This window comes from Lactuca saligna, chromosome 4 (genome assembly GCF_052625555.1).
Source record: "Lactuca saligna cultivar CGN05327 chromosome 4, ASM5262555v1, whole genome shotgun sequence".
NCBI lineage: Eukaryota > Viridiplantae > Streptophyta > Magnoliopsida > Asterales > Asteraceae > Lactuca > Lactuca saligna.
The window spans coordinates 104,360,185-104,381,217 of NC_136420.1; the positions used below are offsets into that span (position 1 = coordinate 104,360,185).

Below are 21,033 nucleotides of genomic sequence, written 5' to 3' on the forward strand. Positions count from 1 at the left end.
ATTTCATCTCCACAGCCGAAAAACTAATCACCTAAGTCTCCACCATCAAGTCTGATCTTTAATCTGTCATCACGGATCAATCGGCTCAGTACCGAAAATTGGTAGAAGAAACGCACAATGTGTATGAATCTACAATTTCTGTCCTACAATCCATTATCAACGGCCTCTGCAGATATGTATCCTCTAACTTCCACGGTCAAGAGATTCTCAACCTCACTAAGGACATCCACAAACTTCTCTTCAACACTGCAATCCCCAACAACCAACAACTTACGGATGTCCTCAAGGCTCAATTTAACTCTGTTTGCTCCAAACTTGATGGCTTAAAGCAATGGCTTGAGGAGGTCCCGTAGGGTCCTTCCTCAAGAGGGGGAAGTGAAGATCATGTCTCGGATCACATCTCCCAACAATAGCATCAGCAACCAATAATTCCAGAAAAATGTCAACTCCTCCACCCTCACCTCAAAAGAGTCTAAGTCATCAATCTCCACCGCGATAACAACCGGAGACTCCTCCCCACTTTAAATCTCTAGCCTCTCACATGTCATCAGAGCATTCTTTTGACTCCCCCGCAACAAGACAGAAAAAAGGCTGACTAGAAAGCAGCCAAGTTTGTTGAGATGGTGTGGAGAGATAATGGCTTCGACATGACAATTGACGAATCTCTCATCAACTCCTGGGTCAATCCGCATAGGAGATTACTAGATGAAGATTATAAGCCTTATCTCACCTTTCCAGAACCTCCAGAGGATGGTTACTGGGCCATTCCTGTATCCCCAAATGCAAGATACTTTACAGTTTTTGAACCATTTGACCGAAGTCTTCCGGATGATAAGAGGCTACCATTAGAATTTGAAAGACTCAATAGATTTCATGGTAAGCACGGAACTTCAATAGAGAAAATTTGGTCAAATGACAGCCCTCAGCAATTAAGATCTTCAAGCACGGAAAGTTTATGAAAGCAGACTTCATCCAATACACTCTCACTAGAAGGAACATCAATTATGTCCGAAACCAAGAGAACTTCCCTTGCATGAATCCGGAAGAAATCTTCTTGATTTCCAGAGTATTTCAAAACAAATGAGAGAAAAATCCCAAGTTGAAGATAACCTTTGAGAGGGCCAGCATGTTTCTGAAAGAAACTGTGTGCGATTTTGCGAAGATTGATGCAGAGATTCACCTTGTTCTTTCCCCGAAGTTTGACCTTCCACATCTTGATCCTACCCCTATGTTTACTGAAGGATTTCAAGAAAGTTCACTTGGCGTAACAAACTTTCCAGATCTTGGAGTCATCTTCAAACGCAAAAATGATGAAATCAAATATTTCATTCCTATGACTGCTATGCATCGCCTCACCAGAAAACAACTTGAACTTACTCAAACTGCAGTTCACAAGTCTAAACATACAACTGCAGAAGTCAAGTTTGAAATCACAAGGAGGATCACTTGGCTTACTGAAGTGAGAAAGTTCTGGTGGATTCTCATCAAGTTACTTAATCTTGACAAGTGAAGGGAAGTTGAAGAGGTCACTTAGGGGGGAATTGTTAGAACATAAAAGTGACCCTCTTTAACTTCTCCAACCGCAACCAACTTTTGATCCGCAAGCAAGCTGTAGTCAAGACTCATCCGTAACCTAGATTAGTAACCACAGTTCTTTTTCATCATCATTTTGTCTAAGTCTTTTATCTGTTTTATAAATGTAATTTCCTTTGTCCAATGTGCCTTACATGGCATCGTGTAATAGATAGGACTCTTGTAACTTTTGAGACTCTATAAAAGGAGTTCTCATTTTCTGAATGAAACACCTCTCTTCACATATCTTATTTCTTATCTCTAATCTTATTCTCTTCACTCACTACTTCATATTTTATAACTGATTCAAATCTCTCTTCAGAGCAAGTCTTTCTAGACTTCATCACTAAGTTTGATCTCATCTACTAACTTGAATTGACTGCAATTCTCGTTATTTATCAACTTATTTGTTTACTTGATATAATACTTGCTGTCATTTATATTTCCTTATATTTCCGCATCTAACTTTCTAAACTTCTAATTTTAACTTATTATTATTGTTGACCTTTAATGATCATTTGTGTTAAACTTTATTCCGCATTATCACTTGTTCTAACGTTTGTTCAGATGTGAATCAAGTTTTTCTCTCAACACAAAAACTCCTAAGATGTTCCAAGAAGACTAGGTTTACAAACCTCATTTTCTTTATCACAAGGAAAGGTTAATGATGGTCTCATTAAGTTATGTATCAATCTTCACTATGAATCCATTTGAGAAAATAAAAGGTTACAATTGTTAACGAATAAAAGTGGTCAGTGAAGTTGACTAAGTATCTATCACCAATTTTATTCATGGATTGAAAAGATTACATACATCAATTATGTATAATTCTTTGTTAAGCCTTTTGTTCTTTAACTACTAATAGATAAAGACACTTGTAAATCATCTTTCCAAATAAATAGGATCCATGTACATCAAATGAATCATTCTTATTTGCCTTAAAAAAATTACATCCTTTTGAAGTTGGTATATGTATTTGTTATTTATATAGTGATGATGGTATAACATAGATAAGTTTGAATCAAATATCATTTGATTGATTAGGTGTTATGATTAGAACCATCAACTTAATGAAAGCTTATAGATTTACTTCATAATTAACATTATGAAAAAAATATTATTTAACATAGAATATATCCATTAAATGATAAGTAAATCTACATTTATTCATAAATTACAATAGTTATGTGTCCCTATAACGACATGTACAAAACATCTATTGTTTAAATAAAATACTATAAGAACACTAATATATCTTCAACACAAAGTCCCATTCATTTTTAATCAGTTGAATATTTCTTTTACTCATCAACACATAATATCAATTATTATTATCACTTGAAGTACTAACATACTTAAATGAATTTTGGAAAAATAAATAGTTCTACCATATAGATATATGAAGTCCTGTCCAAATATAAATTTGGTTTATTTTGAAGAAAAAAATTACATCTAAAACGAAAAAAATACAAAATATAAAATCTTTTATGAAGGAACATCGATTTACTTGTTGGTAACCAGTTCACGAGATGAAATAAAAAGAAATAGGTAAAGTGTAGTTAATTTTTTAAAACAAAAATGTTAATTAAAAAAAAAGGTTAAAATGTAGATGTTTTATGAAGAAAAGACCCTAATAATAATGGTAAAATAGAAAAATAAGATGATTATAAGAGTGGATGGACTAGATATGCAAGACAAATAAAAGTGCAGATACTAAGTTCAGGAAACGGATACAATTAAAATTAACGGTTTAGATACATATGATAATTAAATGTCCAATAGATGTGATATATCGGAGATGAAGAGGAGTTTCCAACACCAACAAATCTCAATTGATACACCTGTCCAAACAATAAAACAATTGCTAACATTTTAGGGATAATGAAATGAGAGGGTAATAAGATTTTAATTTTGTCTATATAAGGTCTTTAAGTTTTTTTTTTTTTTTTTTTTTTTTTTTTTTTTTTTTTTTTTTTTACATATTACACCAATATGATTCTTATAAATGTTTTAAAAAGGGTAATAAAGTTTTAATTTTGTTCATATTAGGTTTTTAAAATCTTTTTTTTTATACATATTACATCAATATAGTTGCTATAACCATTTAAAAAAATGTAATAAGGTTTACTGTGTCCACATTAAATCCCTATTTTGAATATTTTTATCATTTTATATAATTCTTTTACAACTTATATTAGTATCTAGTTAGATAGTTTCATCATTTTATTTTTTCATTTTAGTCGCACATTCACCACAACAACGATTTCAATCAAAAGGTTACATAACATTTTTTTTATTTTATGAAAAAAAAGCTAATAATAATGAAAGTCTTAATGATTAAGACTATGTTTGACGCCACAACTAGTTTATAAGCTAGTTTATTTTTGATATTTTTTAAGTTGTCGTGTTTGGCAAACAAAAAAATAACTTACAAACTAGCATTTTATAAAGCAACTTAAACTAGTTTTTTAAAAGTTTTTATTAAATTTTCAAATATACCTCTTAATAATTAAGAGAACATATTTTTTTAAATGTCATTTTATATCATTATATAAATTTCGGATAACTTATAAACCAGTGGTAAAGCTAGAGTCAAAGTAAAAGAGTATCTCCAACAACTAATGATGTATCCGCAATAAGTAATTGCCTATCGGAGATACCCAATTGACAAAGTCATTACTTATCGGGGATATCCCATTACTTTTCGGATATACTCTTTTACTTTGAACTAGCTCCGCCACTGACTTTCGTAAACTTTTGATTGAAATTGTGGTTGTGGTGAATGAACGACTAAAATGAAAAGATAAAATGATGAAACCATCTAACTAGATACTAATATAAATTGTAAAGAGTTAGATGAAATGATAAACATATTAAAAATAAGGATCTAATGTGGATACAGTTAAACCTTATTACCCTTTTTTAAATTGTTATAACAACCATGTTGGTGTAATATTTATACAATAAAAAACGTTAATGACCTATTATGGACAAAATTAAAACATTATTATTTTTTTAAACAGTTATAACAATCATATTTGTGTAATTGTACAAAAAAAAAAAAAAAAAAAAAAAACTAAGGATCTAATGTGAACAAAGTTAAAACCTTATTATCATCCTAAGTCATTAACCCAACATTTTATGCCATAGAAAGATTATTGATCTAATGGAAATATATTTTATTTTGAGAAAATATCCTTCTATCTATTTTTATTTAAATTTTTATATTTTTAGATAATAATATGTGTATAATTTTTTTTTTAATTTTATTAAATATAACAAATCTTACAATCCTAAGGATATTGAATTTCTCAGTATAAGAACTTGTTAAATTATATAATTCAGTTGTTACCTAACTGATTAATTGTTTTAGAACATTTATATATGATCAAATATATGTATGTGATGATTTTTTTTTAACAAATATGCTGATTTTGTGGATTATGAGTGTTAACTGCGACAATACTTCAATTGTAGTAATTAACTTCTTACTATATATTTAATTCGAATGTAATTTTTTTTACATCTTAGCATAATATGAAACAAACTTATTATATTTATCTTGAAAAACCCTTCAAATAGTATATAATTTGTTTTTATTTGTTTTATTATAATTAGTAATGGTGTACCAAATATTATTATGTTGTAACTATTATTAGTATTATTATAGTTGTTAATGGTGTACCACTTTAGTAGCGGTGTTTGAATGACTAGAATCGAGAAAAAAAAACCAACATAAATAAGCAAATTTAGTTAGGTGTGATGATTTTTCGAATTTATACATCTATTAAGAATTTCTGTACATCCATATCCGGATATTGAAATTTGTATTTATGGAAATGTAATGAATACATTAATTTTAAAATATATTTTATGAAAGGAGTAAAGATACATTTTAATAAACAATTTACCTAACCTTTTATTTACGTAAGTATACAACAAGAATTGCATAAATTATGACACTTTGATAACGTAATGAATACATTAATTTTAAAATATATTTTATGAAATGAGTAAAGATACATTTTAATAAACAATTTACCCAACCTTTTATTTTCCTAAGTATACAGCAAGAATTACATAAATTATATATATATATATATATATATATATATATATATATATATATATATATATATATATATATATATATATATATATATATATATATATATATATATATCATAAAATGAAAAAGAAAGCCTCATAAACTAATATATGTCTATATGTTACTTTTGATCCAATACTATTGAATCAACATTATAAGTTCCATTTTGTTAGTTTTTGATCGAACGTGTAACTAATATTTTTTCGAGCATCTCTAGATCTATCATCATCTAAGACAACTTGTAACGATGATAATCAACTCGAAACTAAGTTTGAACAATAATATTAATTCTGCAAGCAAACTATTAAATTTTACAGAATAAAAAAAGAAAATAAAATAAAAATATTTACAGTTAATGGCTTAGTGGATGGAGGAGTCTTACTTTCTTACCGACCCAAGCTAAGGGCTGCTTTGACGTCCAATCGCCATGCGCAGGCACCACGCTCCATCCTCCAAACGTCACACGGCAGCGTTCGTGTCGGAGACGCCGGTGAAGGAGTTGTGCCTTGACAGTAAGTGGCGACGGCGGAGGTTATCGTCACCTTGCAGGTGAAAGTTGGGTATCTTACCGGCGATGGCATCCAATTATTCTTCCTCACCAACACCACCGACATGTCCTCTCCGCTGATCACATCTCCAACTCCGACCATCTGTCTGAACGCCTTGTTAGTCCACACCACCCTATCTTGGCCGTCCGATATGAACCCAGGACACGTGTCCCTCTCCATGTTCATGACCCTTACCTTGTCCGTACAGTACTCTATCCCTAATCCATCTACCCAACTCTCTCTCACGCATTCCACTGTCACGTATGACACCACTTGCTGTCGTCGAGGTGGCGGTGGCGGTGGAGGACTCACTACAACTGGATCAAACCCTACCTTTTGCTCCTTGTTGTCAAAGCTCAACCAGACCGGCGCCGGTGCTGATTTTTTTTTGTTATTGCACTTACACTTCTTTATCTGGGTTGACGATAACAGATCTGCAAAACCTGTAACTTGTGAGTTCTCTTTCCGATCTGGAGTCTCCGGCAACAAAGAAAGCGTCACAACCGTATCTTCTCCAGTAGACGGAGGCGGTGGACATAACGACGTCGTCGCCTTTTTGTTTTCACTACTGCCTTTCTTCGAATTACCGTTCTTCTTTTTGCTCCCGTTAACCCTAACATACTTTCTCTTACCTCTTCCACACTTAACATACCCGTCGCTAGTCTCCGTCGTGGAACCACCGGATCCTGACCCAGCAGCCACCGGTTTGGGCGCAATCGGCCTGTACTTTAGCATTATCCTCTCCACCTTCGACATGCCGTACATCCCACCACACCCACCACGTCCCGCATGCCTTGCAATACAACAACCACCTATGCCGTTCATTTCCGAGTCAGAATTACGACAACCACCACCTTCTCCGACGAGTATTTTCAGAATTTGTTTTAACGCGGCTGGCGATTGCTGGAGGATAGACTAGGTGAACATATATAAAGAAAGAGAGGGGCCACGTGTGACGACAAATATTGGACAACAGAAGAGAAGTGATTGGTGGAAAACTTAAACGTGGCGCAGGGGCCCACGTGCCAATGGAGGGTGATTGGAGGTGAGCCAATCAGGTGAGGAGAGGTGTATTGTAGAATTCATGGTTAGAAGGGCACGTAGGGTATTTACACCTCGTGGGTCGTGGTCGAGATGTTTGGGCCTTGGGGTTTCCTGATAAAGTAAGTTGAGAGGATTTAAAAGTTTCCAGAATAGAGGACACGTGCTCCAACCAAAAACTTGGTTCGAATTGCATCTAGGGTTTCTCCCCGCTTTTGTTCGATTATTCATTTATTTGAGACCTTCCAAATCGACGGCTCCTCTTCAACCTCCTTTTTCACCCTTTCGTCCATGGGATGAAAGCCTAATTTTTCAATCTATATAGCTTGTTTGGTTAGTGTAAATTTAAGGTAAAGAATAATATGTGGATGTTTCATTTGAAACAGCTATTTTTCTGAAACAAGTGTACGTGTTTTTATTGTATGTTTTAGAGTTAAAAAAATATGAAAAGAATATATGTTTTTTTATTTAATATATTCTTGGTTCTTCAAAAATAAATAAATAATAAACAGAATTGTTACCATTTGTGTTAAAATACCGGAGAAAAACGGACCCGCGCGTTGAACATTCTCGTATCCTGAAAAAAAAAAAAGGTGTTATCATTTGTGGTAAAATAACTCAATCAAATGATATGCTAAATTAGACTTTCTTGGCACCAAATTAACTAACCCGTAATGGGTTATAGTACTTCAAATAAATCCAAAAAACGATTCATTAATTATAGTTGTATGCTTCAAAATGATATTAACATTCTCTAATCCTCCTTCCCTTACTACTTGGTTGAGTTCGATGGTTTATGTCATGTCATGTCATATCTCTGATATTAATGTTGTGATGTGAATGACTAATTAGTTTAAAAGTAGATTAGATTGTTATTTAAAAAATAAATAAATAAATAAGAACTACACCAAAATATTCTAGGTAACTCAATATGTTAAATTATTTTCGATTTAAACCATTTTTTATGGTGGGATTTGGTTTCAATAACTATAGGGGAAAATTACACTCTAGCACAATTTTCTTTTGTTTCGAATTGGTGGTTAAAGTTTTTTTGTGCAATGGACCATTAATGCTTTGTTTGACATGTTAAATAAGAGCTCGACCCAAAATACCATGGGTTACTGCTTGGTTGGCACAATCATATGGAGATGTAGAGGGTACGTCATAGTTACATCTCTCTCTCTCTCTCTCTCTCTCTCTCTCTCTCTCTCTCTCCCCCCCCGCACCTAGATATGATAACTATTATTTCTTTTTTACTTTTTGAAATTCAAAAAAAATCATTAACCCTACCTAATTCATCATGCCTCTTTTTTTCTCTTATTTTGTTAGTCATTTTCTTCTTCAATGTGCTAGCATGCGATCATTAAAGCCATGATAGAAAACCGAGAAAGAAGAGGGACGCTTCAATCAACATAAAGATCAATAGGGTGAGGTAATCTGACAATGGGGGTTCTAATGGTAAAGAGAGCAAGTGGGGCTATGATGGCGACCAAAGGAGGCATCTGAGATGGTTGCACAGGAGCCTACGACATCGATGGCTATGTAGGAACTTCGCATAGCCACAACGTTTCTAATTAGTAATATATGTTGAAATTATTGACTAGTTAGTCATGACTGTTGTCTCTTCTTCCACTAGTACAAAAATGACCTACAGACACACCATAAAAGTGTAATTATATGTGTATAGTGACATTTTATTTTTTTGACTGAAAGTGTGATGGAATGTGATGTCATCACATGGGTCTTATGGTCATTTTAAAATGTAGTGTCTGTATTATATGAAAGAATGTGGTTGTATTATAAAAGTGTGTGTCACACGCCCAAACCATAACAGCGGAAACGTTCAGGGCGGATGACGTCATGTACAATATCACAACAATTGAATAATAGTAATCAAAGTAACAACAACCATTGCATTGATAATATAATGTTTACATTGAGTTTGCAATATTGTGTGTATAACATTAAAATGTATAACCAAAAACTATAGACGAGACACCATGAATATTACACCTTCTCAAAAACCTGTAGTGTACTTGTCTACTGGTTCCTTGAGAATACAAGTGATTTTGAAAGTGTATCAACATTTAAGTTAGTGAGTTCATAAGTATGTTTTTATGATGGAAAACTTATTATTCTTCCTTGAAAAGCGTTAACATGTTCCTATAAAAAAAATCCAATATTTTCTTTAGTAATGAAATGTAGTCTTAGGCCTTAAGAACAAAATGCATGTTTGGTATTGTCCTCTAAAATAGTATACCGTAGTATTATTAATAAATAAAACTATAACATGAATATGTCTCAGACTTGTATGTTGTATCGTAATACGAAAATAGTGTTCTGTATTGTATTTGTATGAAAACCATTTGTGTAAGAGAGTGCCAAAAATCCACCAAATGTACTGTAACCAGTTTATTGTAATGCAGTTCTATTTTTTAAAATAAAACCATATCATGTATGTTTCCCTAAACTGTATGTTGTACTAGTGTACTCCATACTAGGGAAGTAGTGTATCGTAGTAGTGTTTGTATGAAAACCTTTGTATAAATGTCTAGATCCCACTAGCTGCAGTGTAAAGTATTATACTGTAGTTTCATTAATTAAAATAAAACCATTGATGTAATGTTAATCCCGTAAACAAATGTTTAAGCTAATACTATTGTGAATTTCATATAATCATGTTAATCTAACTAGTGGCCTCCACGACGTTCTTCAAGCATTAGAATGTTATGACATTTGTCACCCCAGGCCTGTCGGCCTTACTATAGCTAACAGTTTAGGTGTGGGGTTGTCATTCCCTTATAGATATATACACAAAGTCACACTCTCCCTCCAGGAGACTCTGATTATAATTTATAGGACTTAGACCTGTACCCTGATAGGTACAATTGATGTAGTGTCGTATAACCTTGTATTAAGTAGTTTACGTATAGTGTTATAGTGTTCTCTTGTACTTGAAACTGTATGTATCACCCCGTAGTAGTGTACTTTGCAATGTAAAAGAACTATACTTAAATAATTATTTAGTAGTGTGTCCTTGAAATAAAGAAATAGAGTAATGTTTCATAAACTATACCTATAATACTTTATGTACTTGTTTCTATTTAGTATTCTTGAACTTATAAAATAATGTAGTGTTTCCCAACTATACCTATTATAGTTTAAATCTATGTTCTTGTTTTGTGTATTGAACTTAGTAAATAGCATAGTGGTTCACAAACTATACCAATTATAGTTTAAATGTATGCGCTGTAATGTACTGAAAACCATTGCAATTTAAAAGTGATAGTAGGAGATTCGTGAAAAATATCCTTTTGCTCGACATGTTACAAAAGGTTTAAAAATATGTAAACATATTTTTATAATATACAAGGATATATCAATTTGAATCAATTGCAAATGGGTTGAAATCGTTTGAGTATTGACACAGGAGTCCTTGTGTTTTTACTTGTACCCCCCCCCCCCCCCTAAAAACATTGAAAAATAGTGAAAATGTAGGGGTATGAACTCACCTTTAGTGTATGTTCGAGCATGGATAGCGGAACTGTAGAGATGATCATCGGGCTAGTATATGTGGAAATGACGGTATCCTAATATTATTTAAACACGCAATTGTATTTAAATTAGTGAAATAATTAATTAAATTGTTAGACAACACTTCATTTATGTAAGGAATACTTACAAAAATTACCGAGAATTATTTGAAGTGATGATAAGGGTTTTTGGTCTTAAAACCTTAATCGAGAACCAAGTTCACAGTCTAAAAGGGTTCTCGGTCTGTGTGAGTTCTCGGTCCAAGCAGTTTTCAGTCAGGCTTGAAGATTTGAAGATTGTTCTTGGTGTTCCTGGTGAAATTTATGAAGATTTGAAGGATTTTGCTTGAAGATTTGAAGGTTCTTGGATGATACTTGAGAGCAAAATGAGTGTGTTTTTTATTGGAAAAGTGAGAAATAACTCAAGTTTTCATGTGAAATTATATATATCGAGAGAGTTCTTGATCAGAAGGGAGTTTTCGGCCGAAATCTGTTTTCAGTGAGGGTTTGCAGTCCCAAGGTTTTCAATTCCAAGGAGAAAAGTTTTTCATTTTTGAGTGTATTTATTCCTTTACAATAAAATACTTATATAAAAACATCAGTTATATAATTTAAATCATATTTAAACCTTATGATCTTAACAAAATAAATAAAACTCGAATTTTATTTAAAGGGGTTTGACTTTTATTGACTCGAAAATTAACGGGTTGTTACATTATCCCACCATTAGAGGGAATTTCATCCCGAAATTCTTTCTATAGTGAATAAATCATAGACTAGGGAAAAGATGTGGGTACTTTTGTTTCATTTGATCTTCTCGCTCCCAAGTGAATTCAGGTCCCCGCTTGGCATTCCAACGAACCTTCACTATTGGTATACAAATTTGTTTCGTTCGTTCTACTTCCCTATCAATGATTTATACCGGTTCTTCCACAAAGGTAAGAATCTCGTTAATCTTGATTTCATCGAGTGGAATCAAAAAAGTCTCGTCGGATAGGAACTTCTTTAGATTTGACACATGGAAGACATGGTGTATGTTATTAAGTTCTTGTGAGAGGCAGTATTTGTAAGCTACCCGGCCGATTCTAGCGAGAATCTCGAACGGCCCAATGTACCTTGGATTTAGCTTCCCACTCTTTCTGAAACATATCATGCCCTTCCAGGTTGAGACCTTCAATAGACCTTGGTCACCAATAAAGTTTCCTGAGGTCCAGATACATCTTGTCTAAACCTGGGTGAATGGAGTATTGAGTCTTGTGTACTTCATTCATAACCACGTCCCTGTAACCACCGAACTTTGGGTTCGAGATCTGGTTCATGAAATAACAAACTTCATCTCCTTTGATCTCTAAGTTCTTCTCCATTCCTCTTAGGGCTTCACCCGATACATTTTTCAGCTTTAAGGCTTCCAGTTAAGCCTCTTTGATTTGTGTGGACAGATGTTAATGGATGGCCATGGTCAGTGCTTTTACCCTGCGACTTGAGTACTCCTTTCGTCTAAGGGTATTAGCTACTACATTGGCTTTGCCGGGATGATAACGAATTTCGCATTCGTAGTCATTAAGTAACTCTACCCATCGTCGTTGTCTCATGTTAAGCTCCTTTTGGTCAAGTATGTGTTGTAGGCTTTTGTGATCGGTGAAGATGGTGCACTTTGTACCGTAGAGGTAGTGCCTCCAGATCTTAAGAAAAAAAATACTACTACTCCCAACTTGAGATCATGAGTGGAGTAGTTGATCTCGTGTGTCTTTAGCTGTCTCGAGGCATAAGCAATAACCTTTTGTCGTTGCATAAGCACACAACCTAGCCCTTGATTGGATGCATCGTAATATACAATGAAATCCTATATCCCTTCTAGAAGAAACAAGATAGGTGTGTTGCACAGGGCTCACTTCAGTTTTTGGAACGTGTTGTCTTGTTTCTTGCCCCAACTAAAAGTTACCCCTTTCCGAGTCAGGGTAGTAAGTGGCTTAGCTATTATGGAGAAGTTTGTATGAATCTGTGATAGTAGCCAGCAAGACCTAGGAATTAACAGAATCTCCGTGGGCGTTCTTGGTGCTGACCAATTCTTGATTGCCTTTATTTTGGAAGGGTACACGTGTATGCCTTCCTCACTGAACATGTGACTAAGGAAAGTTACCTTTCTAACCCAAAACTCGCACTTTGATAATTTCGCGTATAGCTTCTCCGCCCTTAATCTTTCTAGAACTTGACTCAAGTGCTGACTATGTTCTTCCTTGTTTTGTGAATAAATAAGTATATCATCTATGAATACTATCACAAATTTGTCTAGGAAAGGATGGCACACCCAATTCATTAAGTCTGTGAACACGGCGGGTTCATTTGCCAGACCGAAGGGAATCACTACAAACTCGTAGTAACCATAACGAGTTCGGAATGCTGTCTTGGGAACATCATTCTCCTGAACTCGTAATTGGTGGTACCCTGATTTCAGGTTGATCTTTGAAAGTAGCTTGCTCCTTGGAGTTGGTTGAACAAATCGTCTATTCTAGGTAGAGGGTAGCGGTTCTTAATGGTGTGCTTGTTTAGTTCGCGGTAGTCTATGCACATTCGAAAAGATCCATCCTTCTTCTTCACAAACAAAACCGGTGCCCCCCCCCAAGGTGAGAAGCTCGATCTGATGAATTCCTTACTGAGCAGTTCGTTTAACTGGATGGATAATTCTTTCATCTCTGCTGGTGCTAGACGATACGGGGATTTGGCTACGGGGGTAGCTCTGGGAATTAAGTCGATTCAGAACTCGACTTGGAATTCAGGAAGAACTCCTGGGAGATTCTCGGGAAAGACATCAAGAAAATTACAGACTTCAGGAACATTCTCGAGGTCTTTTACTTCTTGTTTTACATCCACAATGCGGGCTAAGAACATGTGGCATTCCTTGTGTAAGTAATTTTGGGCTTTGACGCAAGAGATGATGCGAAGTTTCGTATTGGGTTTGTCACCGTAGATGACAAGGGTTTTGTCATTTGGCAGATACAGGCGAACAACCTTCTTGTATCATAAAATATCGGAACGGTGAGGACTTAACCAATCCATGACGATGATGGTGTCGAAACTTTTTATTGAGACTGGTATAAGGTCGATTGGGAAAGAGTTATCGTTTAGAGTGAGGGTGTAACCTATGTATATGTCGTTAGTGTTATGTATTTCCATTTTCCATCTCGACGGTGAATGTTTCATTTAATGATTGTGGTTTTTGTTTGAGAAGGTGCTTAAATTTGTGTCTTACGAAAATCCTCTCCGTACCACTATCAAATAGTATGCATGCATAAGAGTGATTGAGGAGAAACATACCCATGACCACTATAGGATCTGCTATTGCTTCCTCCTGTCCCATGGCCAACACTCTTCCTGCACCGCCAATGTTCTTTGTCTTCGGGAAATCCCTCTTGTAGTGCCTAGTTTCACTATACCCATAGCAGGCTTGGCTTACTCCAGTTTTGGGGGTCTGGGTGTTGGATTGTGTCGGTGCTTTACAGAAACGAGCGGTGTGTCCCTTCCTATTGCAGTTGCTACATTGCATCTCACGACACGGTTTGTGGTGGTGGAAATTGCATCTGTTAAACCTCGGGAGGTTCCCAACGTATCGACTGGGAAGTGCTTGAGCAGTAGGAGCAATAGCAAGAATACTAGCAGTGTGAACTACCACTATTTGTTGCTTCTTCAAGGCCTCCTGCGATGTTTGTCCTTTTCTTTTGTTCCATAATTTCTTCTTTCCACCCCTTTCTTTGGGTTGCCCGGGGGCGGCTGTCATGAATCCTTGATGAACCCCATGATCTACTAGGGTCTGTACCAGACGCTTTGCGCTATCAAAAGTAAGTGGGTTTAAAGCGCCCATGGCAGTATTGGAGCATTGTAAAACAGCGGGGTGGCCTGTAGCATTCACTAAATTAGTAAACAGTGGTAGGAGTGATGGAAAACTATGGGGTGGCCTATAGCATTCATTAGATTGATAGCCAATGGTAGAAAAGTGGTAAGACTTCATGGTGACCCATAACATTCACTATAGTGGCAGGATACTGTAGAAGTGTTATAAGACTATAGTGTGCGAGAACCTTATCATTCATGGGATCTAGGAAGGTTGTAGGCCGATTTGGGGGGCCAGTTGTGAAGTAAGACTATGGCTAGGCCGGTAGCATTCACTTAGAGGAAAGTTGACTACATTATGTTCGTGTGCTAGTTAGTAATGTCATCTTGTGAGGATTGTTGGAGCCACATTGTCGAACAATCTAGGATAGCTCTTGTCAAGTAGACTCTTGGTCGGGGTCTCATGGTACCATCATGTAAGAGGCTATCAGCTACATCAATCAACTAGAAATCTAGCACTTCAGGTCAGTACGAGACCTGAAAGATCTTCCATAAATCAAAATGTAAATTTTGGCTACAAAATTTGATTTTATGTTGGTATGGAAACAATGATCGAGATTCATGTTAGGAGTCTCCTTTGTTTTCGAATGCAAGGTTTCAGCAACAATGAATGATCATGGATTCTATTTTATTAGTTATCAGCAAGATAATCTAGGGACATAAGGATTTTGTTTAGTTTAGGTTGCGAATCAGAGTCTTTATGGATGTGAAATGAGTTAATTTTATCTGTTGGGAAGTCAAACATTGTTTATGGTTTTCAGCTTTTGGACAGAGTAGTTAGCTTTTTTGTTCGTAGGTAGAGGATAGAGTGACAAGGTCCATTCCCTTGACAGGTTAAGAGAATTCTACTAAGTTTACGCTTAATGGAAGTGTTAGAGGGTAACCATCTATATCGGATGAATTTTCAGTTCAAATAGGAACTCAGGCTTTGGGAAGGGTTGACTAGTGTGGGAGAGGAAGTAATTAGTGATGACTCGAGGACGAAATCTAATTTAAGTGGAGGATAGTTGTAACACCCTGTTTGGGGTCATTTCTTAATTCAGGGTTGCAAACCAAAATTCGATGATGGAAGGGATTTTGTCTTTGAGGAATGGAAATTTTCGACTTTATTACAGGTTGATAATGTTGGTTGTGAGACCTAATCCCTTGATTTGTATGCTGGAACTGAAGGGTAAAAAGGAAAAAGTTATAGATCGGGCATCTTGCGAGGGTTACAATTTTAGTTTGGTATGTGATAAGAAAAAAGTAACTAGGTAGAATTGTGGAGCTCTTCAATACCTTTCAGTGCATATAAAGAACGCCAAAAATGGAGTTGAAATGAAGAAGTTATGGTTGTTTGAAGTTGAGATGGAAAATTGAGTTTGGCATTACGTTGGATGTATTGGGAGCATGTTTCAAGTGAGTTACATAGGGAACAACTTATGTTAGCATGGAATAACAAAGCAGAGTAAAAACCCTAATTTTTGGGTTTTGAGCCCTATTTAAGGACTCTAACCCCTTGGGGTCCTTCTTATCATCAGCCTCAGTAGCATTCCCAATTTCCCGGCCAGAAAAGATCGATTTGGTTATGCTTTATTTAAAAATCAGAGTATCCTTTTGAAGAATAATATTAGGGAATTTGTTCCCCAAATATGATAAAGATATTATCAATTCATTTCCGAATAAATGTATTTTAATTTTATTAAAAATTTTAGGATGTCATTGTCAATACAGTACACAAGCATAAATAGAAATAGTAGACGCCTTACAAACATCTATAATTCTACTGGCCTATAATCCGTAAATCACTCATATGTTCACCATACTTATGCTTTTGTGCCACTACCTATAATACACGAAACTGAGTGGGTCAGGCTTGGAAGCCTGGTGAGCACATAGGGTTTTCAACCCACAATAATTAAATTATTTATTTTCATCAAATCATTTAATGTGATTACCCATTCCCATTATCCTCACTTTTTGTCAATAGAGCATCTAATTTAAGGGACCTATCCTAAGGATTATCTTCAGGGTAGACAATGATGCTTAGGGGATTCCTCAGTAATATATGTCAGTAAGGCTACCATGAGAGGAATGGAGTACACCTAGTGAACACTTAATTCAAAAACACCTACAGGTTGCGAGCCTGCTAGCATTCCACTGGATTGTGTAGAATGGTCTATGGTCATCAATTATACTCCTTTATATGAATGGATCATCTTTAAAGTCAAGGCCTTTTATTTTATATCCCATCTTCCATCTTTCAACATCTATATCATCTTTCATTTATCCATCTTTACCCAACATAATTATAGGTATAAAATACATATGCAGTTTAAATCATGAAAAAAAAGTATAATGTTGTTGGGTTTAGAGCATTCTAACACTCCTATGGTGTACATGCAACCCTATAAACCTTGGATCTATTTTTTCTTTATTATACATGCAAATAAGAACTTTCCAAGGCTTTAATCCTAACTAGCATACTATGAGGCAACTATACTACAAAGACTAGTTAGATGACATACCTTTTGGTGTAGCTTGATTTCTTTAAGCTTTAAGAACTGAGCCCCAATAGTGTGTAAGCCTCAAGTGGAATCACAAATCACCAAAACACCTTGGAAGACTTTGAGAATAAGAATATACGGTTCTCTCTAGTGAAATCGGCCAGCCCTCTTAGTGTACCCACACTAGTGCCCATTTCACCAACCAAGGACATCTTTATATAGTGTGGAGACTAGGGTTAAACCCATGACCTTTCATTTCATATGATCCATGGGTTAAACACTCCATGGACTATCCATGAATGCTTAGCCCAAACTAAATGAACTTGGCCCATCACACCATATATATAAGAGTCCATATTTAATTAGTTCATTTTGATCACTTAATTAATTCTAAATTAATTCTTGATCAATACTAATTAAATAATATGATTTCATATTAATATATTAGAACTTATAATATATTAATATAATCATAAATATACTATTCTCAAAAGATTATCCATATAAAATGTGCCGGTGAAGTGCAACCCAAATGGACCGTGCCGGGTCGGGTCAAGTACATACCAAATATAGTTATGGTCTTAGACATTAATCCAACACATGTAACATCTCGACTCCCAGGAATAATATTTGATTAATTTATATTCTTTTTTTCAGAGAAACTCAACGAGTTGGAGGCCCTAACTCACCGAGTAAAGAGTAAAAATTGTCGCGTGATTTTTAGAGTCTACTCGACGAGTTGTAGGACCCCAACTAAACGAGTAGGAGCTGAATGTGAAAAACCTAATATTCATGGGTTGTAGCCTATTTAAAGGACCTTAAGCCTTCATTTCTGCCTCCCTTATCATCTTGACACATTGAGAGAAACCCTAATCGAGCTGTATTCATCTCAGAGAGAGAGAGAGAGAGAGAGAGAGAAAGGCTAAGATTGTATGTTCAATTGCATTTTTGGAAGGATATTGAAGAGAAACATGATTGGAACAAGAAGAAGCCCTTGAATTCAGTGTTCCTTTAGTGCTAGCTGCTATTTAAAGGTAAAATGCTATCACCTTGACCATTGTTTGGTTAGATCTCTTCACTAGGGAGTTTATGGCCATTTCCACCTTTTCTTTTGGTCCTTAAGTTGTTTGAGCTTGCGATGGAGTTGAGACTTCAGATCTGGACAATATGAGGTCCCTTGGGCGTAAAGATTCAATCTTTATCAAGCTATTTGCCAGGCTTCATGCATTAAAGCTTCTATAGAGCTTATTTTTTCATTTTGAGCCCTAGATGTCATGCATGGACGTAAAGCTTGCAGCGTTAGATGATATTCCAGCTTTAGGAGGCTAGATCTAAAGTGTGGTGTGTTACTTCTACTTAAAAACGTCTGAATGAGAGAAGGGGCTGAAGGGACTCAACGAGTTGATGAGCCAACTCGATGAGTTGGCTAGGGTTTTCCATGATGTTCTGGACGCATTACAACTCAGAGAGTTGGTGAGACAACTCGACGAGTTGAGTTGGATTTTCCTAATACATCAGAGAAAACGAGGGAACTCGACGAGTCACATAGATGCACTCGACGAGTTGGGTCAACATGGACTGTTGACTCCAGTGTTGAATTCCGTTGACTTTTAGGGTTTGGTCATAACATGAATTATGGAGACCATGGAGAGGTAAAATGGTCTATCACCCTTTCCGAGAGTTAGAGAAGGGGTTAGCCTAACTTTTTAGAGTTGTGGTTATAAAGTGTTAATTAGAGATGATTATGATCTGTAGGTGGATTCTATTCCGTTCGTGGAGTAAGAGACCTACATGCTTACTTACGAGGTGAGTCTTCTCACTATACTTACCTGAGTCGTAATATTGTGTGATCAGAGGGTCTTATTTGAGTTATCCCAGAGGGTTGTATGTGCTTATACTGAGTTATGTGATATTATGCATTTTGTGTTTGTGATTTATGCTATATATTATTCTGTGCCTTACTGAGTTAGGACCGGAGGGTCCAAACTGATCTAAGAGACCGGAGGGTCTTCACTGAGACACAATACCGTAGGGTCCAACCCGAGTTGTGAGACTGCAGGGTCTTCACTGAGACACATGACTGGAGGGTCCATACTGAGCCACGACACCGGTGGGTCCTCACCGACACGCATAATCGTGTTGGATTTGGTGTCTAAGCTCATAACTATAACTGGGATGTACTTGACCCGATTGTAGCATGGTTCTTTTGTGTTGTCTTCACCAGTGAAATTTAATAGGATGGACTTTTGAGAATAAGGTTATTTATGATTTATTAATATATTACAAGTATAATATATTAATGTGATCATACTATTATTTAATTAGTATTGATCAAAAATTTATTTGGAATTAATTTTTTGGTCAAAAGAGACTAATTAGATATATGGGGATTGATTATGTAAATCAATGATTCTTATAGTATGGAACAATGATCCATGATTATGTAGATGGGCTAAGCTAATGAAATAATCCATGGATAGTCCATAGAGGTTAAACCCATGGAGAATAGGAATGTGAAAGGTCATTAGGGTTTACAAAGATGTAACCCTAGCACTATAAATAGAACCCTCATGAACCAAAATTGGTTGTACCTTATTTATGAGCTAAGCAACTTATTATCTTAAGCCTCCTATTGCATATTGGTGTTTGTGAACCATTAAAGGCATCACACTTAGGGTGCTCAAGCTTCAAAGGCCAAGAACTACAAGTCCTTCATAAAGGTATGTCACCAAACTAGTTGGTATCATTCAATTGTTAAATGTATGCTAGTTAGGAGAATGGTTTGGAAATTTTGAAAAAACATGTATAATTAGAGAAAACATAGATCCAAAGCATTTACGGTTACATGTGCACCATAGGAGTTTTATAGTGCTTAAAACCCAACAATGGTATCAAAGCCTAGGATTGTTTTCTATTATATTTGATGTTTGCTAATTTTTCAAAGCTAAAAAAGTTGATTTTCTGCCTTCTGACCGGTGAACTCGCCGAGTCCACTGGATGATCGACGAGCCCACCCAGTAACGGACAAATTCGACGAGTCCAGTTCATGTACTCGTCGAGTTGGTGCTCCTGTATGCAGAATTTTGAGCTTTTGGCCAGAATTAGATTAGGATCATTACCCAAACTATTTTTTGAACCATGAAATCTATTTTTTGATAAGGTAATGATCATGCTTATCCAATTAAAAGATAATTGTCATAATTACAAGATTTGTATTAGTTTATATTATTAGGCTAATTTCTTGAACATTGTTGAAATGAATTATCTTGTCCTTATGAGTTTAACTAGATTATGGATGAATTATTTGATTATTGTGTTAATTAAAATAATGATCCAAATGATTTTAATGACCTCCGTAACTTGTCCTTAAGTTATGGAAAATGAAAAGTCTCATACATTAAAATGACATTAAAATCATAAGTTTTGGAAATGAAAGGGTAATTGTCAAATATGAAGATAATAGGTTAATTATTTGTAGTATTTGATATGAATTGCCATGCTATATGAGTTAGATTAGATCAATAGAATATTATATGATCATTTTTCCTTGTTTGAATTGATCTTGATGTTTTAAAGAGTTCCATAACTTCTCCTCAATTTATGGAACATGAAAAGTCTTATCATAAATGTTTTTATGAACTCCATAACTTGTCCTCAAGTTATGGAAAATCAAGAGTTTTTTAATAAAACCCAACATTAACTCGTAAGTTATGAAATTGAAGAGTTTTGACAAGTTTCAAAACTTGCCCTCAAGTTTTGGAATTTGTAAAGTCTCACTAATGAAACTTTAATTGTAAACCCTAGAGTTGTAAAAGTTAAAATTCAACCATTATACTTTATAATATTATAAATTTAAT

General features: G+C 35.2%; 1 protein-coding gene across 1 annotated transcript; it reads right to left on the reverse strand.

Annotated features, from left to right (window-relative positions):
- Positions 1 to 3,260: 3,260 nt before the first annotated feature.
- On the reverse strand, positions 3,261 to 7,153 carry LOC145042554 (uncharacterized). The gene is made up of 2 exons (XM_078991000.1): positions 6,063 to 7,153; positions 3,261 to 3,413 (listed from the first exon to the last, which is right to left on the reverse strand). Exon 1 carries the CDS (start codon positions 7,051 to 7,053, stop codon positions 6,067 to 6,069), a length of 987 nt encoding a protein of 328 aa, XP_078847126.1. The 5' UTR covers positions 7,054 to 7,153; the 3' UTR covers positions 3,261 to 3,413; positions 6,063 to 6,066.
- Positions 7,154 to 21,033: the final 13,880 nt, after the last annotated feature.